The sequence below is a fragment of the Nestor notabilis genome, unplaced genomic scaffold (assembly GCF_000696875.1).
Source record: "Nestor notabilis isolate BGI_N333 unplaced genomic scaffold, ASM69687v1 scaffold6211, whole genome shotgun sequence".
Lineage (NCBI taxonomy): Eukaryota > Metazoa > Chordata > Aves > Psittaciformes > Psittacidae > Nestor > Nestor notabilis.
In genome coordinates this window covers 118,742-143,312 of record NW_009916064.1, presented here as the reverse complement: position 1 = coordinate 143,312, position 24,571 = coordinate 118,742, and the positions used below count along the sequence as shown (strand labels likewise).

The window sequence follows — 24,571 nt, the reverse complement described above, 5'->3', positions numbered from 1 at the left end:
CCCCCCCCCGGAATGCTTTCACATTTGTTATGTTTAAAAAATAAATTCCTTCTACTTCTAGATTGAAAATTGGAGCTACAAAATGCAAAATCCTGTCATGTACAAAATGGGACTCTCAAAATTCCTCAACTAAACCCAGCATAATTCATCTTAAGACAGCTATATTTGTCACAAGCAATGCAGCACAAGATGCTACTATGAACATTTTTTACTCTATTTACTAGACTATAGTATTTTCTGCTCAAAACTTTGCTTTTTAGTACCATTGGTTTTTTGTGAGCAGCTGTCCTGCTTCTCAGTTCCTTCAAGGAGCCCTTGTCACTGCCAAGCACCTATAGAATATCTGTCATTGACTTCAGTCTTCCCCACAGTGATTTGTCTTCATTAAGCTTAACTGGTAATGTGTGAAAGAAATCTATCCCCACTGTTTTCTTTCTCGGTGGGATATGTGTTAAGAAATATGAGTGGGAATTTCCCCACTGATTTCATTAGAGCTGCATTTTCACTCCTGTATGTTTTGCAGTGTTGTCCTTCATAAAAGAAGTTGATTGATAACAAATTTATAGCAGCAACCCTTTGGAAAGAGTTTTTTCCTTTCCAAGTATTTGCCTTGTGTTGACAAATGTCATAGTGATTGCCGTAATACCAAGTTGGAGAGGTACCATTTCCACCCCCGATGCTTTTACCCACAGTGAAATCAGCATTAGCACACACTTTCTGCACAAAGTGTTACCAGTGAATTTTTCATGACTTCCTTCATCATCATCAGTGCTCACTTGACTCTCCATAGACCAGTGAGCTGGTGGCATTGCCTACCAAAGCAAATGAGCAGTTAGATAAAACCCCATTCTGTTGAGCTTGTTTATGCCATTCTGAAGACCATGAAATTTACTTCTTAGCAGAAGATTTTTATAAAGTCCGCATCTTTCTTAAAGCCTGTGGAGTTTAAAACTGGTATGCAAGTCTTCTGCTTAGCCCTCTCTGCAAAGGTGTACTTTTGTAAGTAAAGTAAATATAACCTGGGGGTCTTTCCAGGCTGCCGCAACTCAACAACAAAAAAGCGAACAGCAATTTAGGTGAAGAGCAATGGAGAAAGAATAATATTGCTATGTCTTTAGTTTCTTCTTAAGTAATGAGTATTTTGTTTGTCATTTTTTTTCCTCCTTTGAGCTATTATTTTGAAGGTCATTATTAAACTTATTTATATTTATATGGGAAGGGTTGCATTTAAATTTAGAGAAACTTGATCCTTCCATTTTCATAACAAAAGCATAGCTGTGCAGCTTCCTTTAGTGTTTTATTCTTTGAAGGGTAGTCACCTTAAGCTTGAATCTATTTAATTTAGTGTATCCTTAACTCACATATCCTTTGATCTTTTCCTGTGCCTCTTTCCACCCTATTTTTTTTCTCTGTACACTGGGATTTGCAAAAAGGTCTTACTGAGGTTAGGTTTCCAGCTCCTATTAACTTTTGAGACTGCAGCTTAAGTCCTCTTTGATTGCAAATGACCTTCTTCAGAAAAAACAAACCCAACAAAACACCCCCAACGAAAACCCAAACCAAAAAAAACCCCAAACTAACCAAAACCCCAAAGCAACAAAAAATCCAAAACAGATGAAGTGATTTCCTTCTAGGCAAGGGGGAGACAGTTTAAATAGTTGAGCTGAGCAGGCAGCAATAACATTAGTGAAGATGAGGGTTATACAGAGGTCTAGCAAGGAGAATTGTTATGGCATGTGAAAAGAGATTTGCTGGCATCCAAGTAAGTTACTTTTTTCAGCTAGTGAAGCTATTTTAGTAGATAATAAGAATTTTGGAAATTTATTGGAATAAATTCTTTCTTAGCTCGTTTTCAGTTCTAACAGCTTTATTTTAATGCCAGATTAATTTTCGCTGCAAACCAACTTTCCGAGAAGGAGGCTCCAGATCTCCGAGAGAAGTAAGTAATGGACAAATGAAGATTGCTTTCCATTTGATTTGTGTGCTGATCCATCTGGTGTGGACCTGCAGCAGTGCTTTTAGATTCAAAGGAATCTCAGACAAAGTATCGGTTCCCAGTGGGACATGTTCTCCTCCCCAGAGTAAATGTAAAATGAATTCTAGCTGAAGCACTCCATTACTTACCCTGAGAGAAACAATTTTATCTTTCTGTTGTCTCTTTTTCCATTCATCCAGCTATTCTGTCTGTCTTTTTTTTGGTTGCATTTCTATATTTTTATTTCCTTACCATTGAACTAATATTTTTTTCTCTATTTCCCTCTCCTTTCACTTACCTATCCCTTCTTTATTTTCTGTTCCCTAGAAGTATCTCTAGTATCCTAAGACTTTTTTAGTGGAAAAAAAAATAAATAAAATCAAGCATGCAAACCCCTTATGATTTGCCTTCAGCTACTGTACGAATTCAGCTCCTTTGAAGGTCCTGGATATTTATTGTTGTTGTTATTATGTTTACATATCTGTCTTACATAGTTAGAAGCCAGTGTTACAAAACACCTCTTAAGTTTTATAGTCGATTTGCTGGCCAGCTTGCTCTTAGCAGAGGTAGCTCAATTCCCTTCCACATCGATGATTCAATGTTGGCTGGTATAACAGCATGGCACAGGCATGTCCCTTCTAACCCCCTTGCCTGCACAGCAGCAGAGACAGCAGTCCTGCTCACCCTCCTGTCTCTTGCCCACCTCTTCCTGCCATCCTGGATGTAAGTAGTCCAAACATGGAGAAAAGACTGCTTCAATGGCTGCGTCTTCTTCCCCTCCTTCCCTTCTCCTGCATTGACTTGTGATTTTTTTGTGTTACAAGGTTGTATTGCCAAGCAGAAGAGTGGGGTCCTGTATTGCGGCTGAACACAGCAGTGGCTGGGCACTTCTGCGCTCTGTATTTAGGTGATGATTATCTTCGCATCATATGATGAACTTCCTTCTTTTTGTAGAAGAGTACCAAGAAAGTAGTTCTGGCCACACTTCAGTATGGATAAAGAACACCATCTCATCCTTGTTCCTCCTTCAGTTTCGGCTGTGTCTGGGGTTTCCCACAGGGGCTGCTGAATTCTGCTCCAGAGATGATTGCATTGGCTGAAGGGACCTTTCCTTTGGTGTCTGTAAACTCATTTCACACAGATGGTAGCACTAAGTCCCTGCTGCCATTGCTTCCTATAACACATCTTTTTGTCCTTCTTTTGTAGAACTTTGTCCGCCATCACTGGGTGCACAGGAGGAGGCAGGAGGGGAAATGTAAACAGTGTGGAAAGGTAAGATTTCCAGTGAAGCACAACACTGGGCACTTACAAATTCAGGGTAGCCAGTAGGTCCTTCTAGTGACTGAAATCCTTCTATCCTAAACACTTGTCCTCTTTTAAGGGTTGATGACAAGCCTGATATGTTGAGTGGGAGCAGCCCTGATTCCCATGTGGGAAAAGAAATGGCAGCTGCATCTGCACGAATGAGCACATCATGTGTTCCTGGGACATGTTGCTTCACTGGCTGCTGAAAATGAGGAGGAGGAAGGCTGTGGCTCCTTGAGCTTCTTTCTTCATTAAGCTAAGCCTGTACCAGTATGGTGTTCTTGTAGTGCTTTCCTCTGTGCCAGAATTGTGATGCCCTATTTTTTCAGGCTTTTGGAAAAAGAAAGGATGTTGCTTTCTTTCTGACCTCGCAGACTCTAAGATCTGTGAGACTGTTCCACATTTCCTCTGCTGCACACAATGTAAAGGTTTATTTCTAAAAAGCTACAAAAAGGGGGTAAGAAGTACCTTACCCACTGGAGACCTTTCTTCTGAAATATTATGAACCCCTGACATCTGTTGAGAGATATTAAAAAAAATCTAATTAACACAGGGGTTTAACTTCCTTTCTCTAGCACTATATTATACTTGTGCCTCCCTCTTAACACCAGCTAGTAAGACTGTGTCTCATCTCCATGGCACAGCACTTAAGTCAGTGGAAAATCAGATTTGCGTCTGGATACTGATGTAGATCATCAGCTACCAGCTGCAAAAAGGTATGCATTAAAACTGTGGTGTCCCTTTGTGGTAATTAGCATGGGAACAGTGCAGCAAGTCACTTGGCATACAGCATTCTTATGGTATGACTTTGCAATGGTATTGCCTTCCTCCTCTGACATTTTGGCCTGGATCTCCCCTAGAGGCATTAGGAGTTGATTTTGCAATAGGAGTACTTACTGGCTATCATATCAAAACTTGTGCTGAGTACATTCATGTGGGCAACATGACTAGTACATCCGAAAAATTCCTGTCAGCCTTGACTCCTATGAAGAAGTTCACAGTTTCCCCCTTAAATAAGAAATACTCAGTTAAGACTAACATGGGTATGTTTTAGTAAAGTTGTTCTTTGTCAAGAAACAGAAAGGATTAAGGAAAATGATGACAAGAAAAAATATCTCATTATATTTTTTGGTTAAGCAGTCTCCTATTACAGCAAAATACTTGCTTGTCTTCTGCTCTGCTGTTACATTTTGTATATGTCTGAGTGAGAACCATCTTTTATATTCTTTTGTCACACAAGAAAAAGGGGAAAAAAACTATCATATTAATGGAGTGGCAGTAAATTTAAAGCACTAAAAGAAAGCATTATTCATGGAACACCTAGTGATTCTGGTAGGTCTTGTGTAATATTAGTCCTATCCCATGGCTGGAACTGGATATTAAGTATTTTAATGATCATTAATAACAATTTGAGTAAAGAAAGTATTTAGAATGTACCTATTTCATGTTTCAAATCATAAACATTAATTAAGGAATTAATGCTTCCCAACATACTTACGTGGCTTTATTTGAATTGTAATAATACGTAGCTTTCCTACAGTAATGTTGCATTAGAATATCTTTGAGAGTGTTAAAAAAGGAATAAATATCATCAGAAAATATGTGCTAAAAAAACATTAGTAGCCCTAACACTGATGTGAAAATGCTCTTTAAAGATAAATACATTTGAGAATACAACTGAACCATATCGGAGCTAGTAATCCCTATGTGCTCTGTTTGCGTGCATGGGTGTCTCTATATTAATGTGGACTTTGATCCTGGTTATTTGGACAGATGTAATTGTCAATGCAAGATAGGGATTCACATTCCTCAAAATATATTTCCTCTGGTATGCATCACTGCTTATTTCTACAGGAGCAGCTCAAAGCATGGGTTTTCATGTGTTGTACAGGAATTGGGTGCCAGTGAATCAAGGCTAATCAGGTACTGTTAGGCTGCTATCCTCACAAAGGTGAAAATAATTTTCTTTCCCAAAATTTCTAAATTTGTGCAGAAGGCCTCCTTGCATGATCCAGGAACAATATAGCTGAATTTTAGTTTTCCTTCTCACCGAGACAAGGCGGAAAAGATAATCTCTGGTGAAGGGGGATCCACATCAAATCTCACTGTGACCTGCCGTGCATCGCTTTATTTTATTAGTTCCTTTATTTGTAAAGCTAGCTTTCAAATAATTGCTATCTTACCTCAAACATGTATCTTTAGGAAGAATTAGCTTACATTTGTAAGGCAATTTGAGGAAGAAGAGTGGTATTTTATTGCTGCTTGTCATTAATGTTTTTCTCTAATGACTCTCTAAAAGCCAAACGGCTAACTGAATAAATGAAAAACGGCCCATCCAGAACCAGACAAGCTGCTCAGTCCATATGTTTAAAATACAAAACTGATGGGCCGTGGAATTAATGTACTGAATTTTAGGTTTTTATTAGTGGAGGCTTTGGGAGAGAACAATTTCTCCCTTGGCTGTTACAAGGCAGAACAAATGAAAACATTTCATGCCCATGAGGGGCTGAAATAATTTTTTCTTAATATGCTTTGGGACAAAAAGAGTGAGATTTGTGAGAAACATTAAGAAGCACTAGGAGAAATGAATAAGAATAGATCATATTGTCCACTGTCAGACCTCCATTCCAGAACTCACATCATACTTACTGTCACTTTGTTCTTGTGCCCACACTTAATGGCAGACTAGATCTGCACAGCCAGAAGCAGCTGGCCAGTTTGTCTGTGTGAAGCCATTTGACCATGCTCTATTACTAAACCTGAATATACCAAATCAACATCATTATGAAGAATCTGTTCTTTAAATTTCTCTGGATGTAAAACCTGAGGCATTAGGGGAAGGATTTAAAAAAATAAAAAATGTAGGCAGAGGTGACACAAGCTTCTTTAGGAACAGGCCTTAGCTGGTGATGTGGTCCATCTGCAAGCTGTAGTAGAGAGAGGCTTGTTAAAAGCCAATGAATAACAGATCCAGACAACTGCAAATCTGAAATCTAAGCAGTGATGGTGACTATGACAAACTGTTCAATGAAGTTCTGGACTTTCTGCCTCTGGCTAAAATTATTTTCTTTTCAATTCTTTCTCTGGCTAAAGCAAGCTTTAACTGAACACAAACTTTTAGGCTGTAGTTTACCATTTGTTGTCTGTGTCATATGCAAGAAGGGTGGTCTTTTCCAGCCCTAGAATTCAGAGCAAAGTGATATGTCTGCTGAAATCGTATTTGCATTCTACAAAATGAAACTCTTCTGTAGGGGAATAAAATCTCACATCTGCTGGTAATGATGGACTTTTTTCTTTTTAAAACTATAAAGAAATATTTTCTTTTATCTGTTCGATCTGAATTGGGCCATCTTGGTTTGTTGGAACTTACTAAAAAGATTTTGGTCTGAGTCAGCTCAATAAAACAATAAACTTAATTTCCCAATCAAAATGTTTCCACACAGACATTCTGATTGATTCCACTCTGTATTTAAAAAAAAACAAATAACATTCCCCCCCCCCCCCAAAAAAAAACCCCACTAAAAAAACACAAAAACCCCAAATGCGCCAACAAAACCAAATTCTTTTTTATATTTAGAGCAAACAAGACTGCGGTGAGAAAATGTTTTGTTCAACAGAAGATCTGAATCTGTCAGATCTGTATAAATCCATTACAATAGGCATTCCTTCTCTATTTCTTCTTCCATTGTTTTTAACTGTAAAATCTAAGAAGCAGCATAAAATTTTGGAGAAGTGTTTTTAAAAGTGTGAAAATGCACCAGTTGAAGAGCCTTCTCTATGAATCCTGTCATCGTTTATCCCCCAGAAATCTGTTTGGTGTGGTTAAGAGCTTTGAGGATGAACCAATATATCTGACTGATGAACGGATTTAGCCTGGCACAGTCACCTATCTAAAGGTGTAAATTTTCTTGTAGTCAGGTGGAATTTAATCCTTTTTTTTTCCTGCTTACCCTAGGGCTTTCAGCAGAAATTCTCCTTCCATAGTAAAGAGATTGTGGCCATCAGTTGTTCCTGGTGCAAGCTGGCGGTAAGTGAACAATACTCAGGGAGACTGGTAGAAGCTTCACTGAGTAGCCACACTGCAAGTAATTTTGTTTTTCATGGCTCTCGGGGTTCCCTGTCTGTGTATCACCCCCAGTTTTATTTCTGTTTCTTTCCCTCAAAGACACCATAACATCACCTGGCTGACTCAAGAAGAGTCTTGCTGCACAACATAGTTACTGGTTACCTTCCATCAGCACCCTGCCACTGTTAGCTCAGACAGCCAAAGGGCTCTTAATGCATACAGCTGCGTTAGACTAGCTTGTGGTCTTCAATTTTTGACCTGTGTTTAAGTAGGAGTGACTTTTTTGTAAGAAGGTGTGGGAAGATGCCTTTAGGGAAGATGAACTTTAGTTATACATTCCTAAAACTCCATGGTTTGAAGGCCTTGAAGATGGTAGAGTTGGGAACATTGCTCTAGTCTTCTGTACTGCCAGACTCTTCTTTCTCTCTATGTTTCCTCTTTGACTTTCCTGGCCTTCTTATCCACTCTACTCTTTTTATTTCTTTCAGTTTCATAACAAAGTCACCTGTTTCATGCTACATCACATTGAGGAGCCATGTTCCCTGGGGGCTCACGCTGCTGTTATTGTGCCTCCCACCTGGATCATTAAGGTGAAGAAACCTCAGGTAACTGCATGCTGATGTCTGTTTCTGAAGCTGTATGGCTGTGCAGGGCCAACCTGGCTTCGCTGCTCAGTACTCCTTAACTAAGGCATGCTTGTTCAACCCTGAAACCCAGCATACATCCATGGTGATTATGAACCTGTATCCTCCTGCCCCTTCATTCAGCCCTTCAGTAGATTTCCCTGTTTGGGACAATTAGCAACAAACATGACTTTTGTTCTGAGCAAATCCAGCTCAGATTTGTTCCTGTAACTGTGAGTTCAATGAGCGTATTGCAAGAAAATCCCCTGTGTTGTAGACAGTCAAGCATGTTTCATTAAATAGAGCTGAGCAAATACAGGGAAAACCTGTTCACAAACATTTACTTGAACTGCAGTAAGAATTGGCTGTGGCTGAACTGGCATCCCTCTGAATTTGCCATCAATGGACATTTAAACAATCAGGTCTTATTTTTGAGCCCATGTGCTCATTTAGTTGCAGGTAATGAGCATTAGACTTCAAAGCTTTTGCAATGGATGTGATATATGTCGGAGAAGATAATTCACTGGTGAACACAATAGGGATCCAAAAGAGAGCTGGCCAAAAATTAAGAGGATTCACATCATGCAAGAAGTATTTATTCTTTTTTTTCCCCTTTGAAAGTCTGTTTTCACTCCAGACTGAACTGAAAGAAACAAACACTGAACTTACAGGGAGTCAGAAATGCTGGTAAAAGTTTTATTTCAGAAGCACTGAAATAAACTTTTTTTTTAATTTCTGAAATGAAGTGTCCGGGATATTGAACCTTCCCACCCATGTTTTCTTGTAATTTTTCTCCACTGACAGGAATGCTGTTTTTACAGAGTAGTGTTGTGTGGTTCTTAATGTCAGTGTGTCCATCCTTGGGAAGTGACCCAGGGCTTTCTGGCTCTGTCCTGGTTGTCAACAAGAAGCTGAGAAGTTCAGACTGTAAGCAAGGCATTATGACAAAATTAGACCCATGAAACTGGAAAAAGGTCTTAAGTGGTAACACTGCTCAGTTTTTATTTCTAGTCTAGGGATATGGCTGTCAGATTTGTGCCTGAGCAGCATTTCTAACAAAAAGATGAGAGGGGGAGGAGAGAGAGGAAGTGGAAGCATATATATAGAATAATCAAAAAGTTGGCTGAAAAGACTGCTCTTTCTTCTTTAGGCCCAGAGAGAGTAGGCAAGATTCCTAGACACCTCCACTCCAAGAAAAAAGGTTTCTTTAGCATTTGTATTTATTCCCCACTCTCTTCTTTCTTTGTTAGTTTTACTCCAGCCTCCTCCAGAGAAATCTTTTTTCCTCTGTTGTTGAAGAACCCCTGTGAGTTCTTGGCAGGGACTTAATCCTCTTGGCTAATTTTCAGTACCTGTGTGGTATCTGTTAGATGTAGACATCTCTGACCTTACTAATAGCAGCTTTTCTTCGATCTTTTAAATTTTAGTTCTATTTAATTTTTAGGGAAAAATAAAAAGAAAAATTTTGATGCTTGTAATTTTCTTTTGATTTGGCATTCAGCAAAAGCAGGGTATCTTCCTTATAATATTTTCAGAGAATTTTCTTTCTTGTCCATTATTTTTTCACAGAAGTTCAAATAAGAAAATAAATCTGATCTAGTTAATTATGATTGATGGGAAAAATGCTTTTAAATAATGGTTTAAAATGTTACACTAAAATAATATATCTATTGTGTGCCTCAGCCGTAAGTAGAGAAGGAATTACTTCAATCCAATATTCCCTCTTCATCACATCTCAAGTCCTTGAAATTCATGGTCAGTAGCATGCAAAAACCTTATCTTGAGTAACTGAAACATTAGATAAATCAAAATGGTATTTAGCACAGACAATGGGCCTATTGCCATGAAACTTATTAACAGTACCCATTGCGATATTAGTTCTGGGGAATGAATCCTTATTGCTGTAGAAAATACTGACGCATCTTTCAGATGTGTTTTCAGATTTTTGGCAGAAGTCTTGTTACTTATTTATCAATTTTTTAGGAAATATTTTCTCCTCTCCTGCTGTTTCTGGCCAGCTCTCCTTCTTTGTGTTATGACCCTCTTCATCCTGTATGAACATTTGGTAAACACTGTGAAATATTCAATCCACAGAATACAAACACAATATTTGCTAATTTTTGTAAATTCAGATAGTAAATAAATGTGCAAGCAGCAATCTGTTTTTCATATATTCCGTAATTGGAATAAATTTGGCTAGAAGCATTTCATTATAAAATATTTCCTCAGCTCTAATTAACTACTTACATCGGTCACAGGCAACTCCTGGACTGAATTCCCTCATATGAAATTGATTTTAGTGGTGCCTTCATCCTGTTTGTTGGTTGTTTCTTTTAAGCAAATAAGATGGCTTTTTGTAGCAAAACATTGCCCTGACTTTTAATTTTTATTTTTATTGCTACAAAAATGGGTTTCCATGCTTATTTTATACAATGTGGCTCACTACCTTTCAAATATTGGACTTGAACGAAGAGCACACTCCCCCTCTGATTACTAGAAACATTGTGATAATGAAGCATCAAGGTGTAATTGGTTAAGGACAAATCTCTGCTGACAACCTATTTTCTAAATGGGGAGCTTTTGCTTCTTGCAAGCAATTGATTGCAAGGTGAATATTCAGAATGGTTCAAATAGCCTTGGAATTGGTGGTAGCCCTGTGTATAATGAGCCATTTACATGAATGGAAAACTCCCAATACCTATTCCATATCATCCATATTGTAAGCCACTTCCGTAAACTCTTTACTGATTTCCAGTGTTTCTGTACTGCATTAGCAGCACTTTGATACCAGTTCTGGTTTCCTTGGGTTCAAATCAATTCCATCTCCTAGTTAATGAAAGCAGGTCACCCCTGTTGACTGGTGGTATTTTTTTTAAGGTGAGGTTTGGTAGCCCAAGAGGTGTTAGGTCTGGGAATGGACTTGCTATATGCTTGCACTGTGGGAGAAAAGTGATTATTAAACAATAATAAAGAGGATCTGGCTGATATACTTAGTAGTTCAGCCTGCCTTCTCTTTGGGAAGGCAAAGGCAGTAACTGTGAAAGTCCAAGTTTTTCTCTTTAAGGTGAGTAAGCATGGTGTTTTCTTCATCTTCTTTTTTGAGGACCTTGAAAAAGTGCTAGTGAGTATTTATATTTCCAGGTTTATTTCTTTATTTTTTAAATTGCTTAGTACAGCTGGCTTGTCCGATGGTGGTTTGTGAACAACCAGAAGATGGTCAAGATTGACCTTCCCAGAGGCTGTTATTTGAAGTCAAGTGAAGCCCAGCATGCTGAAAGCCTTTGAAAATGAAGGCTGAATTTTTGTAAAGGAAAAGGTTGAAAGGGTCCATTGGATTTGCTTGAGGTAGTCTGTGGCCTTCATGCCACTGAACACCATACAAAGACTCCAATCCTGTTCATCTAGCTAAGCTTGCTGATACCTATGCTGACCATTCAATAATACCAAAAATCTCCTTTTGAAGATGGCCAAACTGACTTCCACAAAGGAGAGGTTTCCTCTCTAGAGGCAAGTTAGCATTTGCGTATGGTGCCCATTTAAAGGTATGCTTTGCTATCAGGCACTTTGCTGAATAATGTTATATGTTCATAAAATACTCATCACCTTGTTATGTGGACAAGGTAGTATACATTCATTTCTTCAGTGTGCAAAGGCCGATAATTACTCTTGGCTGTTATTCTTCTGCATGTTTGCAAGAGAACCTGCATATGTTTTAAGCAGGTTTTTTCACCTTTCATCTGTCATGGACATGCAGTTGAAGTCATTGTAGCAAAGCTTTAGGTTCTCTTAACACTAGGTTAAAAGTTGCATGGTTTAAAAAAAATAAAAGTGAAATAACATAGTTGTGACATAGCATATATTAGTGCCATTTTGAGTGTGGAAATGGAGAATGATATAATAATGAATTGAAGCTTAGACTAAAACTGTTTCTCTATATAGCTGTATGCCTCTTCCTGCCCCACCCATAGGCAAGAGAAAAGATATGTTATAATGGGATTTAATGATGACTCCATTCAAACATTCTCTATTCTTTAAAATTAGTCAGGATTTTTCTGAACTGCTTTTGCCCTTTTCAGAATAACTTCACTGGGTTTAGGTGCATCCATTGTGGAAATAGAATAACAAATACAATCCTTTTTCCAGAGGTAGAGTTAAGTATTCGCCTAGTATGATTCCTAACTGGAGCTACAGACTAATATTTTCCAGCAAAATTCCCTGCACTTTGCCAACAGGGTAAGTGTTTTGAATTTTACCTGGAGGGACTGGAGCACAGGGAAGAGGCTTCATATGCCCATGATCTTTCAGCAGACTGCTGGCAAGACTTGTAGATAGACTAGATCTGCCTCTTTGCCCTGTGTTTCGCCCCATTCCAGGGAGACTCCTTCACCAGAGAACAGCTGAGGAACTAGGCTAAGACACCCACAGGAGGCAGCTTTGAGTGTAATGTCCCAGTGTTTCTACTGACATAAAGACTTTTGTCTACAGACAATCAGATTACTGAGGTAGGTCAATGACAAACTGGGCAGATGATATTGCTAATGCGCTTGCATAGTCAGTGCAGTCTTTGTGGTTTATCATGCTTTCAAGGCTGCTTTGTATCTGGTTAGAGAAGAGTACGAATACTTCTGTAGGTGTTTTCTCAAAATATGGTCTAAAAGGGCAAATGTTGTGTAATTGCTCTGCAAGATATCTTGTCTTCAGTAGTTTCAGTAAGCAACAAGGCCTGACTATATCCTGGTCCACAAGGAATTTTGGGAGGTGAAAAAAGCATGGGACCTTGCACTCTACATCAGGCTTTTCTTGGTCTGGGTGAAAAAGGACAGTGCCTTTACGTATTTAATTTAGATAGCTGTTATTTTTTCTTAAATTCTCAGAGATAAAGAAACATTAACTTCTGTATCTGGTGTGTTGTATTGAAGTCTTCAAATTCTGAAAGTGGTTGTTACGTGTTAAACAGAGTATAGAAGCTATTCTTGCTAGTATTGGTTAGCAAGCAGGATTAAGGACAGATGTTGCTGCTTACAGATTCGATCATCTCTGGTCATTGATTCTTTTCATTAGCGGTATACTTTTGAATAAGGTCAGGACAGAAATGAACTTTTGGATGAGCTGAGTGGATCTTGCTTCCCCTCTTGAAGCCAGAAAAAAAAATAAAGTCTATAAACTTTCTTCTAATTCCCTGTGTTACCTTATTTTCTGGTAATGTCTAGACTAGAAGTTGAAATACTGAGAAAATATTTACAGTATTTTCTATAATTCCAAATTTCAATCATATGGAAAGGGTTAAGATTTCCTGCAGGTATGACTTCAGTTACTGAATTAAAATAATTAAAAAATAAGATTAAAATTATCCTCTTCAGACTGTATTTATCACACCAGAGCATCTTCTGGTTCAGTCTCATTGTGCAGGCTATTGCCAGCCTGGAGAACAGCTTTGATAAGAGTTCTATTTTAATAGGTTCTGCAAAAACACAAGCAGTTTTATGGTCTGTGTGTCACCTTCCACTCTCCATGCAGTTAAGTGATATGGTTATTTAAAAACAAAACAAACAAAACCCCCACAAACACCTCCCTCACCCAACTCCTTAAATGTTAACAACTCAGTTTGTTCCTTAGCAGATGATTACACAAGTTTCTTGATAGGCTGGAACTGAGTTCACAGTGCCAGCATCATACGCCATGGTGGCCTATGTTATGTTGAGTCATAGTGGTTGCCAGAGCTAAAACTTGTTGTTTTCTTTTCCTGAAAAAAACATGAAAAATATCTCATTTATCATGTTTTTTATTACATCTTTATGCAGGTGGTCTCCATACCAGGAGACGAGCCTGATTGGGCAGGAGACTGGAGCCCCGAAGGGGAAACGGGCGTCTCCTACCCCTATTGGGAGGGTTGGCAGGTACAACATGTGGTGTTATGTGAGTCTATGGGAGCATCTGATCTTTTTCCCCCCTCACAGCGTGGGAAAGTTTCCAGTTCCAAAGCACCAGTCTGGTCTCCGTGTGTGGCTTTCTCCATAAACGGTGGTGTGGAAGTGTAAAGCATGCAGCGCATGTAACTTAAATCTCGAGCATGTGCCAGATACTCTTATCATTCTCCAAGTGGACATGCATGGAAGAGCTTCGTAAAGGGGCTCTGTCTGGGCCTGTCTTCTAAATTTTGTTTTGCTTTTCATGTATTCTTTTTTCTTTTGATGTAGAATTCGTTAAAGACTTCAACACGGCGAAAGAAGAGAACATCTTTTAAAAGAAAAGCCAGCAAAAGAGGCAATGAAGTAGGTATTCAAAGGCTTTGGAAATCAGGCTCCTTTTGTTTAAATGCCAAAGTACAGATGTTAAAGTTTAATTTTCTTAATATAGTTTTTTCCCCCTGGAAAAATCTACACAGTTGGATTAGTTGTGAGAAGAGATCAGTTTTGATAAAACTTGATGAGAATTTTCAAGAAACAACACCTCAGACTCCAGAAGGACCAGCAGCCTAATGAAACAGCATTCTCTTGGGATGTAAGAGACTCAGGTCAGACCCTGGGTTTCCACTAGGCAGAGCAGGGGTGTGAAACTGGGTTTATGAAATCCGCGGCAAGTGCACCGATGCAAGAATCTGGTCCAGTTTGAGGGTGTCTCCCCCAGCAGATCTCATATTGGAAATATTCTGTTTGTGTGAAAATTGGCATTGGGTTGCAGAGAGGGAGAAAACAGATGAATGATATGATGGTTTGATTTACCCTATAGCTTATAGAAGACTTTGTTTCCAGAAACTGCCTAATGGATTAGTTATATAGATGAACAGCCTCATGGGAGAGGTGGAGGGAGACTCACCTCTGTGTAGACAGGGCTCTCTGGTTAAGGTTGTCACTTGGATCATGGGAGAACTGCAGACCAGAATCTTAAATCTATGTCTGCCACATCCCGTGAGAGAGCCCTCCCTACTGAGCTCTTTTGTGTCCTGCAGGGGTAGGGAGGCAAATAGTTTTCTCATTGACATTTCATATGGCCTTTGCTCAAAGATGGGAGGGCAGCAAGGCCAAGAATTCAAGAGCAGATCATCTGCAGATAAATGCTGATAGAACCTGTCTGTTACTTGGAATTAGTAAGTAGATTATTCTATTTTCCACTGGAAAATTTTTCGTATTAGATATAGCACTTTATCTGACACATTAGGGCTGTGTGAATTATTGGGATTTTTTTTTTTTAAATAACATCATGTAAAATTTTAAAATAGTTTTGGGCTGGCTTGAAGGGATGTTTTCCCACTTTTGTTTTCTTACTCGGTTGTCCCAGCTGGATAAATTAGTCCAGCTGAACACCACATTAACATGGCTGTACTAATTCCAGTACCTTTGTACAGAGGTAGCTTTGTCAGAGCTCAGTTAGGACTCCCGCATGTGTTGTCAGGGAAACATTCATAGCTTGTACTAAAGCTGTTGCTTGCTTCTGTTTCTCAGGATAACAAAGGTCGGCCATTTGTGATAAAGCCTATCTCCTCTCCGCTCATGAAGCCGCTGCTGGTTTTTGTCAATCCAAAAAGTGGAGGGAATCAGGTAAGAACATCACCTGGATCCAGGTCACAAAGTTTTGGTTTAACAACAGTGTTTTTGCAAATGACACCAGTTTTTGGTCAGTCAGATAAGAAAAATTCTGCAGTCTTCAGAAAAGGTCCTTGTTGTTTAATGCCCTCTCTGATTCATGGAGACGGATAGATGGAATGGGTACTTGAGTATTTGAGCAGTTGTATTCCTTTCTTCAGATTGTTGAAAGGAATCTAAAATGGTATGTTAAAGGTTTTCAGAAGACTTAAACTTTCACAGAATATTTAGATTGCCAATGAAGTGTCAGACTTTTATCCAAAAAGTGGTTTAATTTTACTAGGAAAGCCTTGTGAAATTAATGAATGTGAAATGACACGTCCTTACAGCATTTTAAAAGAATCATTACTGCTCTTGTACCATAGAGAACCAAGTTTCAGTAACTAACATTCAGAAGACTTCTTAGAGTTCTTGTAATTAAACCTTACCCAAGTGACTGTTTTGCAGCTTAGTTCTGCCACTTTTTGAATTTTAAATAATCTGAGTACTTTTTGATAAACAGAGCCTTCTAGTTGAAAAGATTGATATAATGTACAACAGATGCCTTTAGAGCATGGAGGTTAGCATAGCCACTGCTCACTTTGTCCTCTGTTAGAAGAATTAGGGAGGATATCAAATAAAAATGTGAAGACTCTGATTCAAAACCAAAAAAACAGTTGATCCTTCTCTAAGTGTGTAGATCAGCTGCAAAAACTCCTTGCAATAGCATATGGTGTGTGCTAAAAGTTTAGATGGGCTGAAGGAGAGGTTTGGAAGAGAAAATCCTGAAGGTTTCTGAAGTCCTCAACTGCAAATAGCTGAGGCTGGGAAAACACCTACAGCAAACATCACATTTATTTTCTCTGTTCTTATACCTTTTCCTTGGCACTTTGACTGCTATTCTTGGTTCTCCACTTAGGGGAAGGTGTTGGATAGAAGCACCATCCTTCTGGAGTGGGAGCCATGTCTGAACCCTCACAGGATTCTTAGCCCTCTTCTGCTAGTACGAAATCCTGCCAACTTGTGTCTGGGCAGAACATGAAGGAAGGAAATTGAGTGTCTGGAATATGAACCCAAGAGGTGGAGAAAGCAGAAATATCCTTAGATGATGGGCTGTTCACATTGCACTGAGTCAAGGGAGCATTGGGACAGCTGTAGCCCCATAGAGTACTCGACTCCTACTTCACTAGATGGTAAAGGGCTACAGTTATGAGTGTTCATGGTGGTGATGGTGGAGGTCAAAGCAATCTCGTTGCTTGGATGTTGGACAGGACACTGTTCAATGTGATGGTGACTTTGCCCACAAGCTTGTTCAACATCTTGCTGTCATGGATGGCTAAGGGTGGGGTGGGATAACAGAGGTTTCTTCTTGTTGCAGTTGGTGAGAGGCAGGAGAAGAGGTTGCTGTGAGAACTGAACCTTTGGTCTGAATCCAAATACTTGTTCTTATGAACCATCAGTGATCTGTGTTGTTAAATTTAGTTAATATGTAGGCAGGTGCATCCTGCTCAGATTGGTGGGCTGCTATTTTATAGAGCAGTCATCTGCTATGCTGCTTTCTAGTTTGTTTTTTTCTTTGATTATGGTTGCATTATAAAGCATACAAAAAAGAAAAGCTAAAAAAATATAGTGAATAATGAACACTGTTATTTCTAATAATCATTAAACTATTCACAATTTCCATTCCTTTGATTTTTCTCTCTTCCCAGGGCACAAAGGTTCTCCAAATGTTTATGTGGTATTTGAATCCACGCCAGGTCTTTGATCTCTCTCAGGAAGGGCCAAGAGATGCGTAAGTTCTTGAGCCTTCAGTGCCGCAGACCATAATTCTTTTCTAATCAGAAGAGCAAAGGTCTAGCTTAGGTAGATTAGTAGACTGTGTATGAATTTTATGTATCCAGGTTTTGGTACTGGGGAAGAGGGCTGCAGTGGTGGCTTCTGTGGGAAGTCCAAGTATTTACTATTCAAGACACCCAAGTTGTTTATTACTGCAGAAACACCTCCACTACTGATGCTCTCATGATGTATAGAAGTTTTAAGGTAGGCATGAAGCTTTCAGAGCTGTGTAATAGCATTCAAGGAGGATTAGGTCCTCTGGTCACTCAGGTCTCTACATTTGAATGTGCCACCTCCATTAGAAGATGTTTCCTTATGCCTCTCTTTCAAGCAACTGAAGGAGCATATCTTCCATGGGTGCTGTTTTGGCTCTCCCATTGGTATCTTAGGTCAGCTATCCAGAGAAAGAACTGTTAGATGTACTTGCCTTCTCTGGTGTTAAAAAGAAATAAAAAAAAAATTACTAGTTGAAGAAGCTGCCGTGTTCTACATGCTTCAGAAATGGTGGCTGAGCAAATCCTGATAAGGAACACTAAATTTTGTTTAAAAACCTCAATGTCTTTGTTTGTTTGCTTTAGGATAAGAAAAATTAAAGATTTTGTCATCTCCAGAAGGAACATGAGAATGTGACCGTTCAGGTTTATCATGGGAACATGCTAAACTAATCCAGTACTTCTCAGGATGTGCTGTCTGACGATGGAGGAGGGCCCCATTTCACGTCCTAGTGGTTTTGTGTGTGTGTAGAAGATACGAAGTGAGCCACAGGGCTCAGGTTGGGTTGGGGCTGATGCTGCCTGCTGATGTCTCCTCACTGCCAAGGCTTTTTGTGATGTTGAGATTGTTTTTGTTTATTTGTTTTTATTATTATTTTTCTGCCTCCACCCACATCCTTAGCAAAGAATATTTGAAAATGTACTAAGTGTCACTCCACAAAATGCATAGAAAGTGCCTGCCTTATGGTTCTGACTTTTTTCCCTTTTTCCCACTTCCTTCCCTTGGCTAGGCTGGAGCTGTATAGAAAAGTGCCAAACCTGCGGATCCTGGCCTGCGGTGGGGATGGGACGGTAGGTGGCCAGCGCCTGGCAGCCCCATGGTCATCAACTAAGTGATTAAATTCCTTGTCAATTGCAGTTGTGGGTTTCCCACCTTGAGATGCCTGCAAAGCCAGAGAAATTGTGAAATCTACTTCTTTTTTTTCTTTTTTAATTTGCTGTGTGGCCTGACCTGTGTAGTGAAGGGGCCAGATCCTAATGTCTAAAGTCCTATCTGCTTATGCATAAAGATTTGGTACAGCTTAAAAAAATAAAGACTAACTTTGCTGGTTTCCTCTCTCTATTTACACAGATCTGGGGGTCTAGCAGGTTAAGTCAGTGTCTGGAAGCATTGCATCTGCTCCTTCCTGTTACTGTCTTAATGATGCCCAAGTACAGTTAAATAATCCTCTGTACCTAGAGAGAGCAAGTTTTCCCACCCTCTTTACAAAGCATCTGTGAGGAAGAATATTGCATAGGTCATACTACTAGCGTGGGATCTGAAAGATCCAGATTCAGTATTTTTCTTTGCTACTGAATTCCTATAAGTTCTTGGATAAGCAAATAGAGTCAGATCTTCAAAGGATTTAGTCACCTTCACTTGGAGAGAGGGTCTGGAGGCCATGAGTGGTAACGGAGGTATTACAACCGTATTACTCTTTGCAGTACTTCAGGATACTGTAAATCTCAGTCTGTGCCACTGAGTACTTAAATACAGTTGAAAACTGGGTTTTAATCTCTGTGAAGCTCATTTCCCCAAACGTGCATTTGATAACAGGTGTAACGGTAAGTATGGTAAGGAAAATACATTGCTGTTTGCAAGGTGTAATGACTGGCCAGGATGGCTATATGTAGATGTTTAGGTGAAAGGGAGGATTTTTTTGTTGTTTGTAGAGCGCTGAATCCCCACCCTTAACCCATCACTGCTTGAATTGCTGGGGGAACTTTCTGCTCAGCTTCTGTGGGTTCTTTTAAACCCCCAGCTGTAGGGGCTTCCTCTGCAAGAGTAAATAGAGACCCCCATGATTACACTACTGTCTTGCTGGTACCTGGGAAAATAAATTGTTACTAAATTGTGAACTTTCCTTGAGAAAGATTCAAAAGCATTGCGTCAGCAGGAGACATAAGTGGAAAAAAAAATGTTCCGCTCTGTTTTTGAAAGTCTTTTCTTCCATCTGAGGAAGGCAATATTTTAATAGGAAAAAAATTTCATCCCAAAAATAATAAAATAGAAATGAATGCAATTTCACTGACTATCCTGTTTTCCCTTTCAGCAGTGCGAGCGACAGGTGGCAGCACCTTCTCATTAGTATGAGCAGCAATCCACTATTGCTTTTGCTGCAGCTCAGTTTGAAGCAAATTAATGTCTAGTTATTCCCAAAGCTATTACATCTAGAAATGAAAAATCTGGCTCAAATGGACTTAATGAATATTCAATGAAACCAGATGTTACCTTGCATTATTGAGGTGAACCAGAACTTGTCGTAACTTTTCCATCATAGCCACTTGCTGTTTCTTTCCAGGGCATAAGTGAAAAGCTTTGCTTTCACATCAGTCAGGAATTTTCTGTTTACAGGGAAATGGTAGTCTATGTCATCTGTGATTGAAAACTAATGTGCAAAGTTTAGAAATGACCTCATGTTAAATAGCAATGTTGTACTTACAAATTAGTAATTTGAATTTTCTTTTTATCAGTTAAGAGCATTTACAGAAATGGTAGGTTTTGTAATGATACCTGTACCAGTGAGAGTCTGAGGCACACAGAGATGTATGGATTAAGTCAGTGGCTGTGACAAAGAGCTAATGGCAAAGGACTCTTCGAGAAGTCCTGGCCCCAGTAAAATTGCTGAGACTATTCTGTGTTACATTTTTGATACTGAAGGATAGATTATTTTGAAAGGTAGAGGGTTACTTACCTCTGAAAAATCCTTGAAGGACTCTACTTAGTCCTGTTGTGGAGCCTGTGATAGGCTTAAGTACCTTTTGGTGATATCCAAGTTCATGAGTTGTAATTCAGATGACTATTATCAGACAATGAGCTCTAATATGGGATTGCATCTCAGATGGATGCTTTAATAATTAGACAATAACTCTAATTAAATATCTGTCTCATAAATGCTATTTATACAACATTAAATATTTCCATCAGGAGACTTGTAGAAAGATAAATCCTAGAATAATGGATACTGTGGTGGTTGCTATATTCATCGGGCTACCCCATCTGAAGTCCTTCAAGTTCCAGCTGTTATTCCCAATCTCCATGTTAGGCTGGATGCCTTTTGTGAAGCTCCCATACCATCCCAGTTTGGGTTAAGAATCTATTAGAAATCATATTTCAAATAATTTGTAGTAGAGACTGCACCTTTGAGCACTGGCACCAGGAAAAAAAAAATAGATTTTATCATTTTATGTTTATTTTTTTCTTAATTTTTTATTTAAAAAATGCAGCACAGTTTGTAGTTGCTTTTTAAAGGTGAGAAATAGTTTATGAAATAGTCTTATTTTCTTCTAGCAAGAATTTCAGTCATAAAAGGTTTGATAACATCTTCAGAAACAATTCTTTCCCTCTTGGAATTTAATGAAAACAAAATATTTTATAATAATTTGTTCCTTCTGACTAGAATTCTATTTGAAAGTTTTGTGTAGTCCAGAACAGGGTCAGGAGAGAGAAACAGCTCTCTAAAATAACTAATAGCTTAAGATAACAAAAGAGCCAGATTCATTGTTCCAACCCAAAGCCTTCAACCTTGAGGATTCAATTTTCTCTTTTATTCCAGCCTTTTAGACTTATTTTATATATGTGGCTACTTAGATACAGCAAGAATAATATATATATTAAAAATACTTGGCTCTGAGTGAAATAATTCATCACTAGGGTGTATCATCTGGGGAATGGAATACCTGTGGACAGGTCCACCCCTGACTTCGTTTGGACCCTCTGTTCCAGGACACGCTCTGTGATACCATGCCATTTTAGAGTGCCTCACATTTTCTTTCATAACAGTTGTCAAAGGTTTAGTTTTCTTTAGCATAACGGCAATCTAAAAAATTATCTTGAACTCTCCATGTTATCCTTCACTCATTCTTACATGTAATATTTTTCAGAGCAGTATTTAGGCAGCCTTATGATACTAGGTATAAGTCTATGTGTTTTCATTTCCTCCTAAAAGAAAGGCAACTTAGGTGCTCCCTTTCCTTGGTATCTCTGTGTGCTGTTAAAGACTGCTACATCCCATTGCTTCTGCTTGCACAGGAGCTTCATGAAAACTGATGTACCTTTCTCCAAAAGGTGAAATCTCAGATGGGGCAGTTGTAGACTTAAATTTCAGATGTTGTAATTTTCCTTTTTTGTTTTAATTGATCGTCTCTGTCAAGGAGGTACCATCAAATATGTCTCTCCTATTTTTTTATTTTTTTTTCTTCCACCCCTTTTAATCTTCCTAACGGTTCTCTGCATTTCCCATTTTATAGGTGGGCTGGATCCTCTCCATCCTTGACGAGCTGCAACTCAGCCCCCCACCTCCTGTGGCTGTCCTTCCACTTGGCACTGGGAACGACCTTGCCCGCACTCTCAACTGGGGTGGGGTAAGTGCTGACTGGGATGTACCTTTATATGTGGGTTATGAACTTGCTGCTCTGGTTTTGTTGTGTAGGGTGGAACTTCATTTTGGCTAAAAGAGCAGGCAGGGCTGTGCCCAGGATCTGCTTCAGTTAAGCACAATGGTTTGGTTCAATTTCCAGTCCAGGATCTTGAATTACTAATGATGTACTTACTTGAATGAAAGTGTACACAGATGTAACTGTCTGATATTTCAGGCCAAGTAATGAGAAGGATATGCAGGCTTCTAATTTAACTATAGTTTACATTTTATTTCTCTATATTTATCCTTGACAACAGCACTGGAATTATTCCAGGCATGGCAAGTACGCTTTGAGTTCCTCTCCTTATAACTTTACTTTGCAGGCCCAAGACTTGTGTACCTCAGCAACAGCTTGTTAAAATGACTGATATATCAAAATTCAGCAATATTTTGAGGTGTTCTTAGGAACATTTGGTCTGGTGTTTTAGGCCTGTGTGAAGGGAGGGAGGTAATTGATGAGTGACTTTGCTTTCACTATCCATGGCTGATACTCTGTTGTTAGGGTTATACAGATGAGCCAGTGTCCAAGATCCTGTGCCATGTGGAAGATGGGACCATTGTCCAGCTGGACCGCTGGAATCTTCAGGTTGAGCGCAACCCTGATTTGCCACAGGATGAGCTGGAGGATGGGGCACGTAAGGTTAGCACCTTCTTTTTCCCACAGAGGTTGTAGGATGCTTCAGAGCATCTTTGAGTTACTCTGTAAGATGTATGGGTGAGGAAGCTCTAAAATGTTTTAATTCTCTGGTTGCATCTCTTCCTTTTGCAGTTCTCATGTTTCAGTGCTTCCAGAGGTAGGCAAAATATAGTGTATATCACCCATCTATTTGTTGTTTTAAGCTCCCAGACATTGAGCATTTATCTCAAGAACTAAATTCTGGAAAAAAATCCCTATCATTTTATCTCAAAGGTCATTGTTTTTTCTCTGGTTTACCTGGGGTGGCAGGAGATGCAACTCTGTGACTACTATCCATCCCTAAATTAGACAAAACTAAAACCAGAATGTAAAATTTTATTCCACTCGAGTATCTTGATGGCTGAAGACTGGGAAAATTGTCTGGAGATCACATTGATAGTGATGTGTCATTTGGACTGGAGTTGTTGAAAGTGTTAGGATCATAAAATACAATTCGGTGAAACATTTTCCTCTTAAGTTGTAATTTCCAGCTTATCTATCAGATGCTACTGTTCTCTCTCTACAGCCCTGCTGGGCATGTGTAATGATAAAGAGGCCAGATGTGTGCTTTCATGCCACATGCATCCTGAATAGAATTAGGCCTTCTTGTCTGGGACTTGTGTTGCTCCTGATTATATCGGAGCAGGAAGAGCATGTCTTGAGTTTCATTCACCATGCTGAGTTTGAAGTGCCAGCAATTAGGAAAACCTTTGTATTGACATGTTAAGTGGAACAATATTATGGGAAATCTCAATGACAACATAAGGAATCCTTTGATTCCTGTATACACATATGATCATAAAGCACTGTAGATATGTTTGTGTTCTTTGGGCTCCTGTATGCGATCCTCTTCCACAAGCCATTACTAACCTTCAGAGCAAACTTCTGCATATGTTTTCCTGATATATTCCACTTTCTTCTTCATAAGTTTTCATGAGATGCCAGGTTTAAAGTAGTTAATTCCTGGTGTGTTACAGAATGATTAATTCACAGTATTTTTATGTATCTTTTTATTATCTGATCATAGCTTCCTCTCAGTGTCTTCAATAATTACTTCAGCCTTGGATTTGATGCACATGTTACACTGGAGTTCCATGAATCTAGAGGTAATAGAAACTTTTTTATTTCCTTAGCCTTGGGAATGGGCATTTATTTTATGAATTACAACTAGGGTTCAATTTAACATCTTGTTCTTGTAATTCGGAAGGAGACGTGGAAAATAAAAACCTAAGGTACATACCAGTAGGAAGTAAGTGATTGTACCATGAGTTTCCAAGGGACTTAATGTTTTTAAAATGGAAAAAAGTACAAGGAAGAATGGCATTCACTGGAGCAAAAGGGCTAAAAGGGGAGCTCTTCAAAATTATATATACCAAGTACAGCCATAAAAGAAGTTTATGCTGATGCAGAAATGTCAGAATAAGAGCAGAAAGAAAAACAAATGCAAGTCAGGTGCAAATGTGGAGGTGGAGGGAGGGGAAAATCTGCTAGACTGTGGAAGTAGCAGGAGGATAATTGTGTTCTCAAACTGAACAGCTGTTACCCATGTATGAGTATAGCATAATATCATTAAATTTGGTACAGATCCAAAGTGTGTCTATGCAAGTGAAAGGTTTTAATGTCCACAAAACTGTCAGGAATTTGAGCTGTTGTAGCATTCTTGTTTGTCCCCTTGCCACCAGCAGTTATATCACCATCCAAATGCAGCTTAACAGGTGGGCTTTGGGCTTATGGAAACTATAGTTGAGGCAAGCATGCCTATATAAACAGACCCTGTTCAATTGCCTGTGTTTAGCTTTTGGTTATTTCAGCTTCATATGCAGGTATTTTTTCTGAATCAGCCTCTCTTCACTTTC

At 39.0% G+C, this 24,571-nt stretch overlaps 1 protein-coding gene across 1 annotated transcript in view; it reads left to right on the top strand.

Moving 5' to 3' along the window:
• The window catches only part of DGKI (diacylglycerol kinase, iota), a 116,898-nt gene that overhangs the window by 289 nt on the left and 92,038 nt on the right, over positions 1-24,571 (top strand). Inside the window, exons 2-13 of the mRNA XM_010024426.1 lie at positions 1,883-1,939; positions 3,182-3,247; positions 7,236-7,307; positions 7,835-7,951; positions 13,771-13,866; positions 14,167-14,241; positions 15,412-15,507; positions 17,241-17,323; positions 18,371-18,431; positions 21,870-21,983; positions 22,542-22,679; positions 23,743-23,821. Of these exons, the coding sequence (XP_010022728.1) occupies positions 1,883-1,939; positions 3,182-3,247; positions 7,236-7,307; positions 7,835-7,951; positions 13,771-13,866; positions 14,167-14,241; positions 15,412-15,507; positions 17,241-17,323; positions 18,371-18,431; positions 21,870-21,983; positions 22,542-22,679; positions 23,743-23,821 (1,054 nt within the window). The remainder of the gene's footprint in view (positions 1-1,882; positions 1,940-3,181; positions 3,248-7,235; positions 7,308-7,834; positions 7,952-13,770; positions 13,867-14,166; positions 14,242-15,411; positions 15,508-17,240; positions 17,324-18,370; positions 18,432-21,869; positions 21,984-22,541; positions 22,680-23,742; positions 23,822-24,571) is intronic.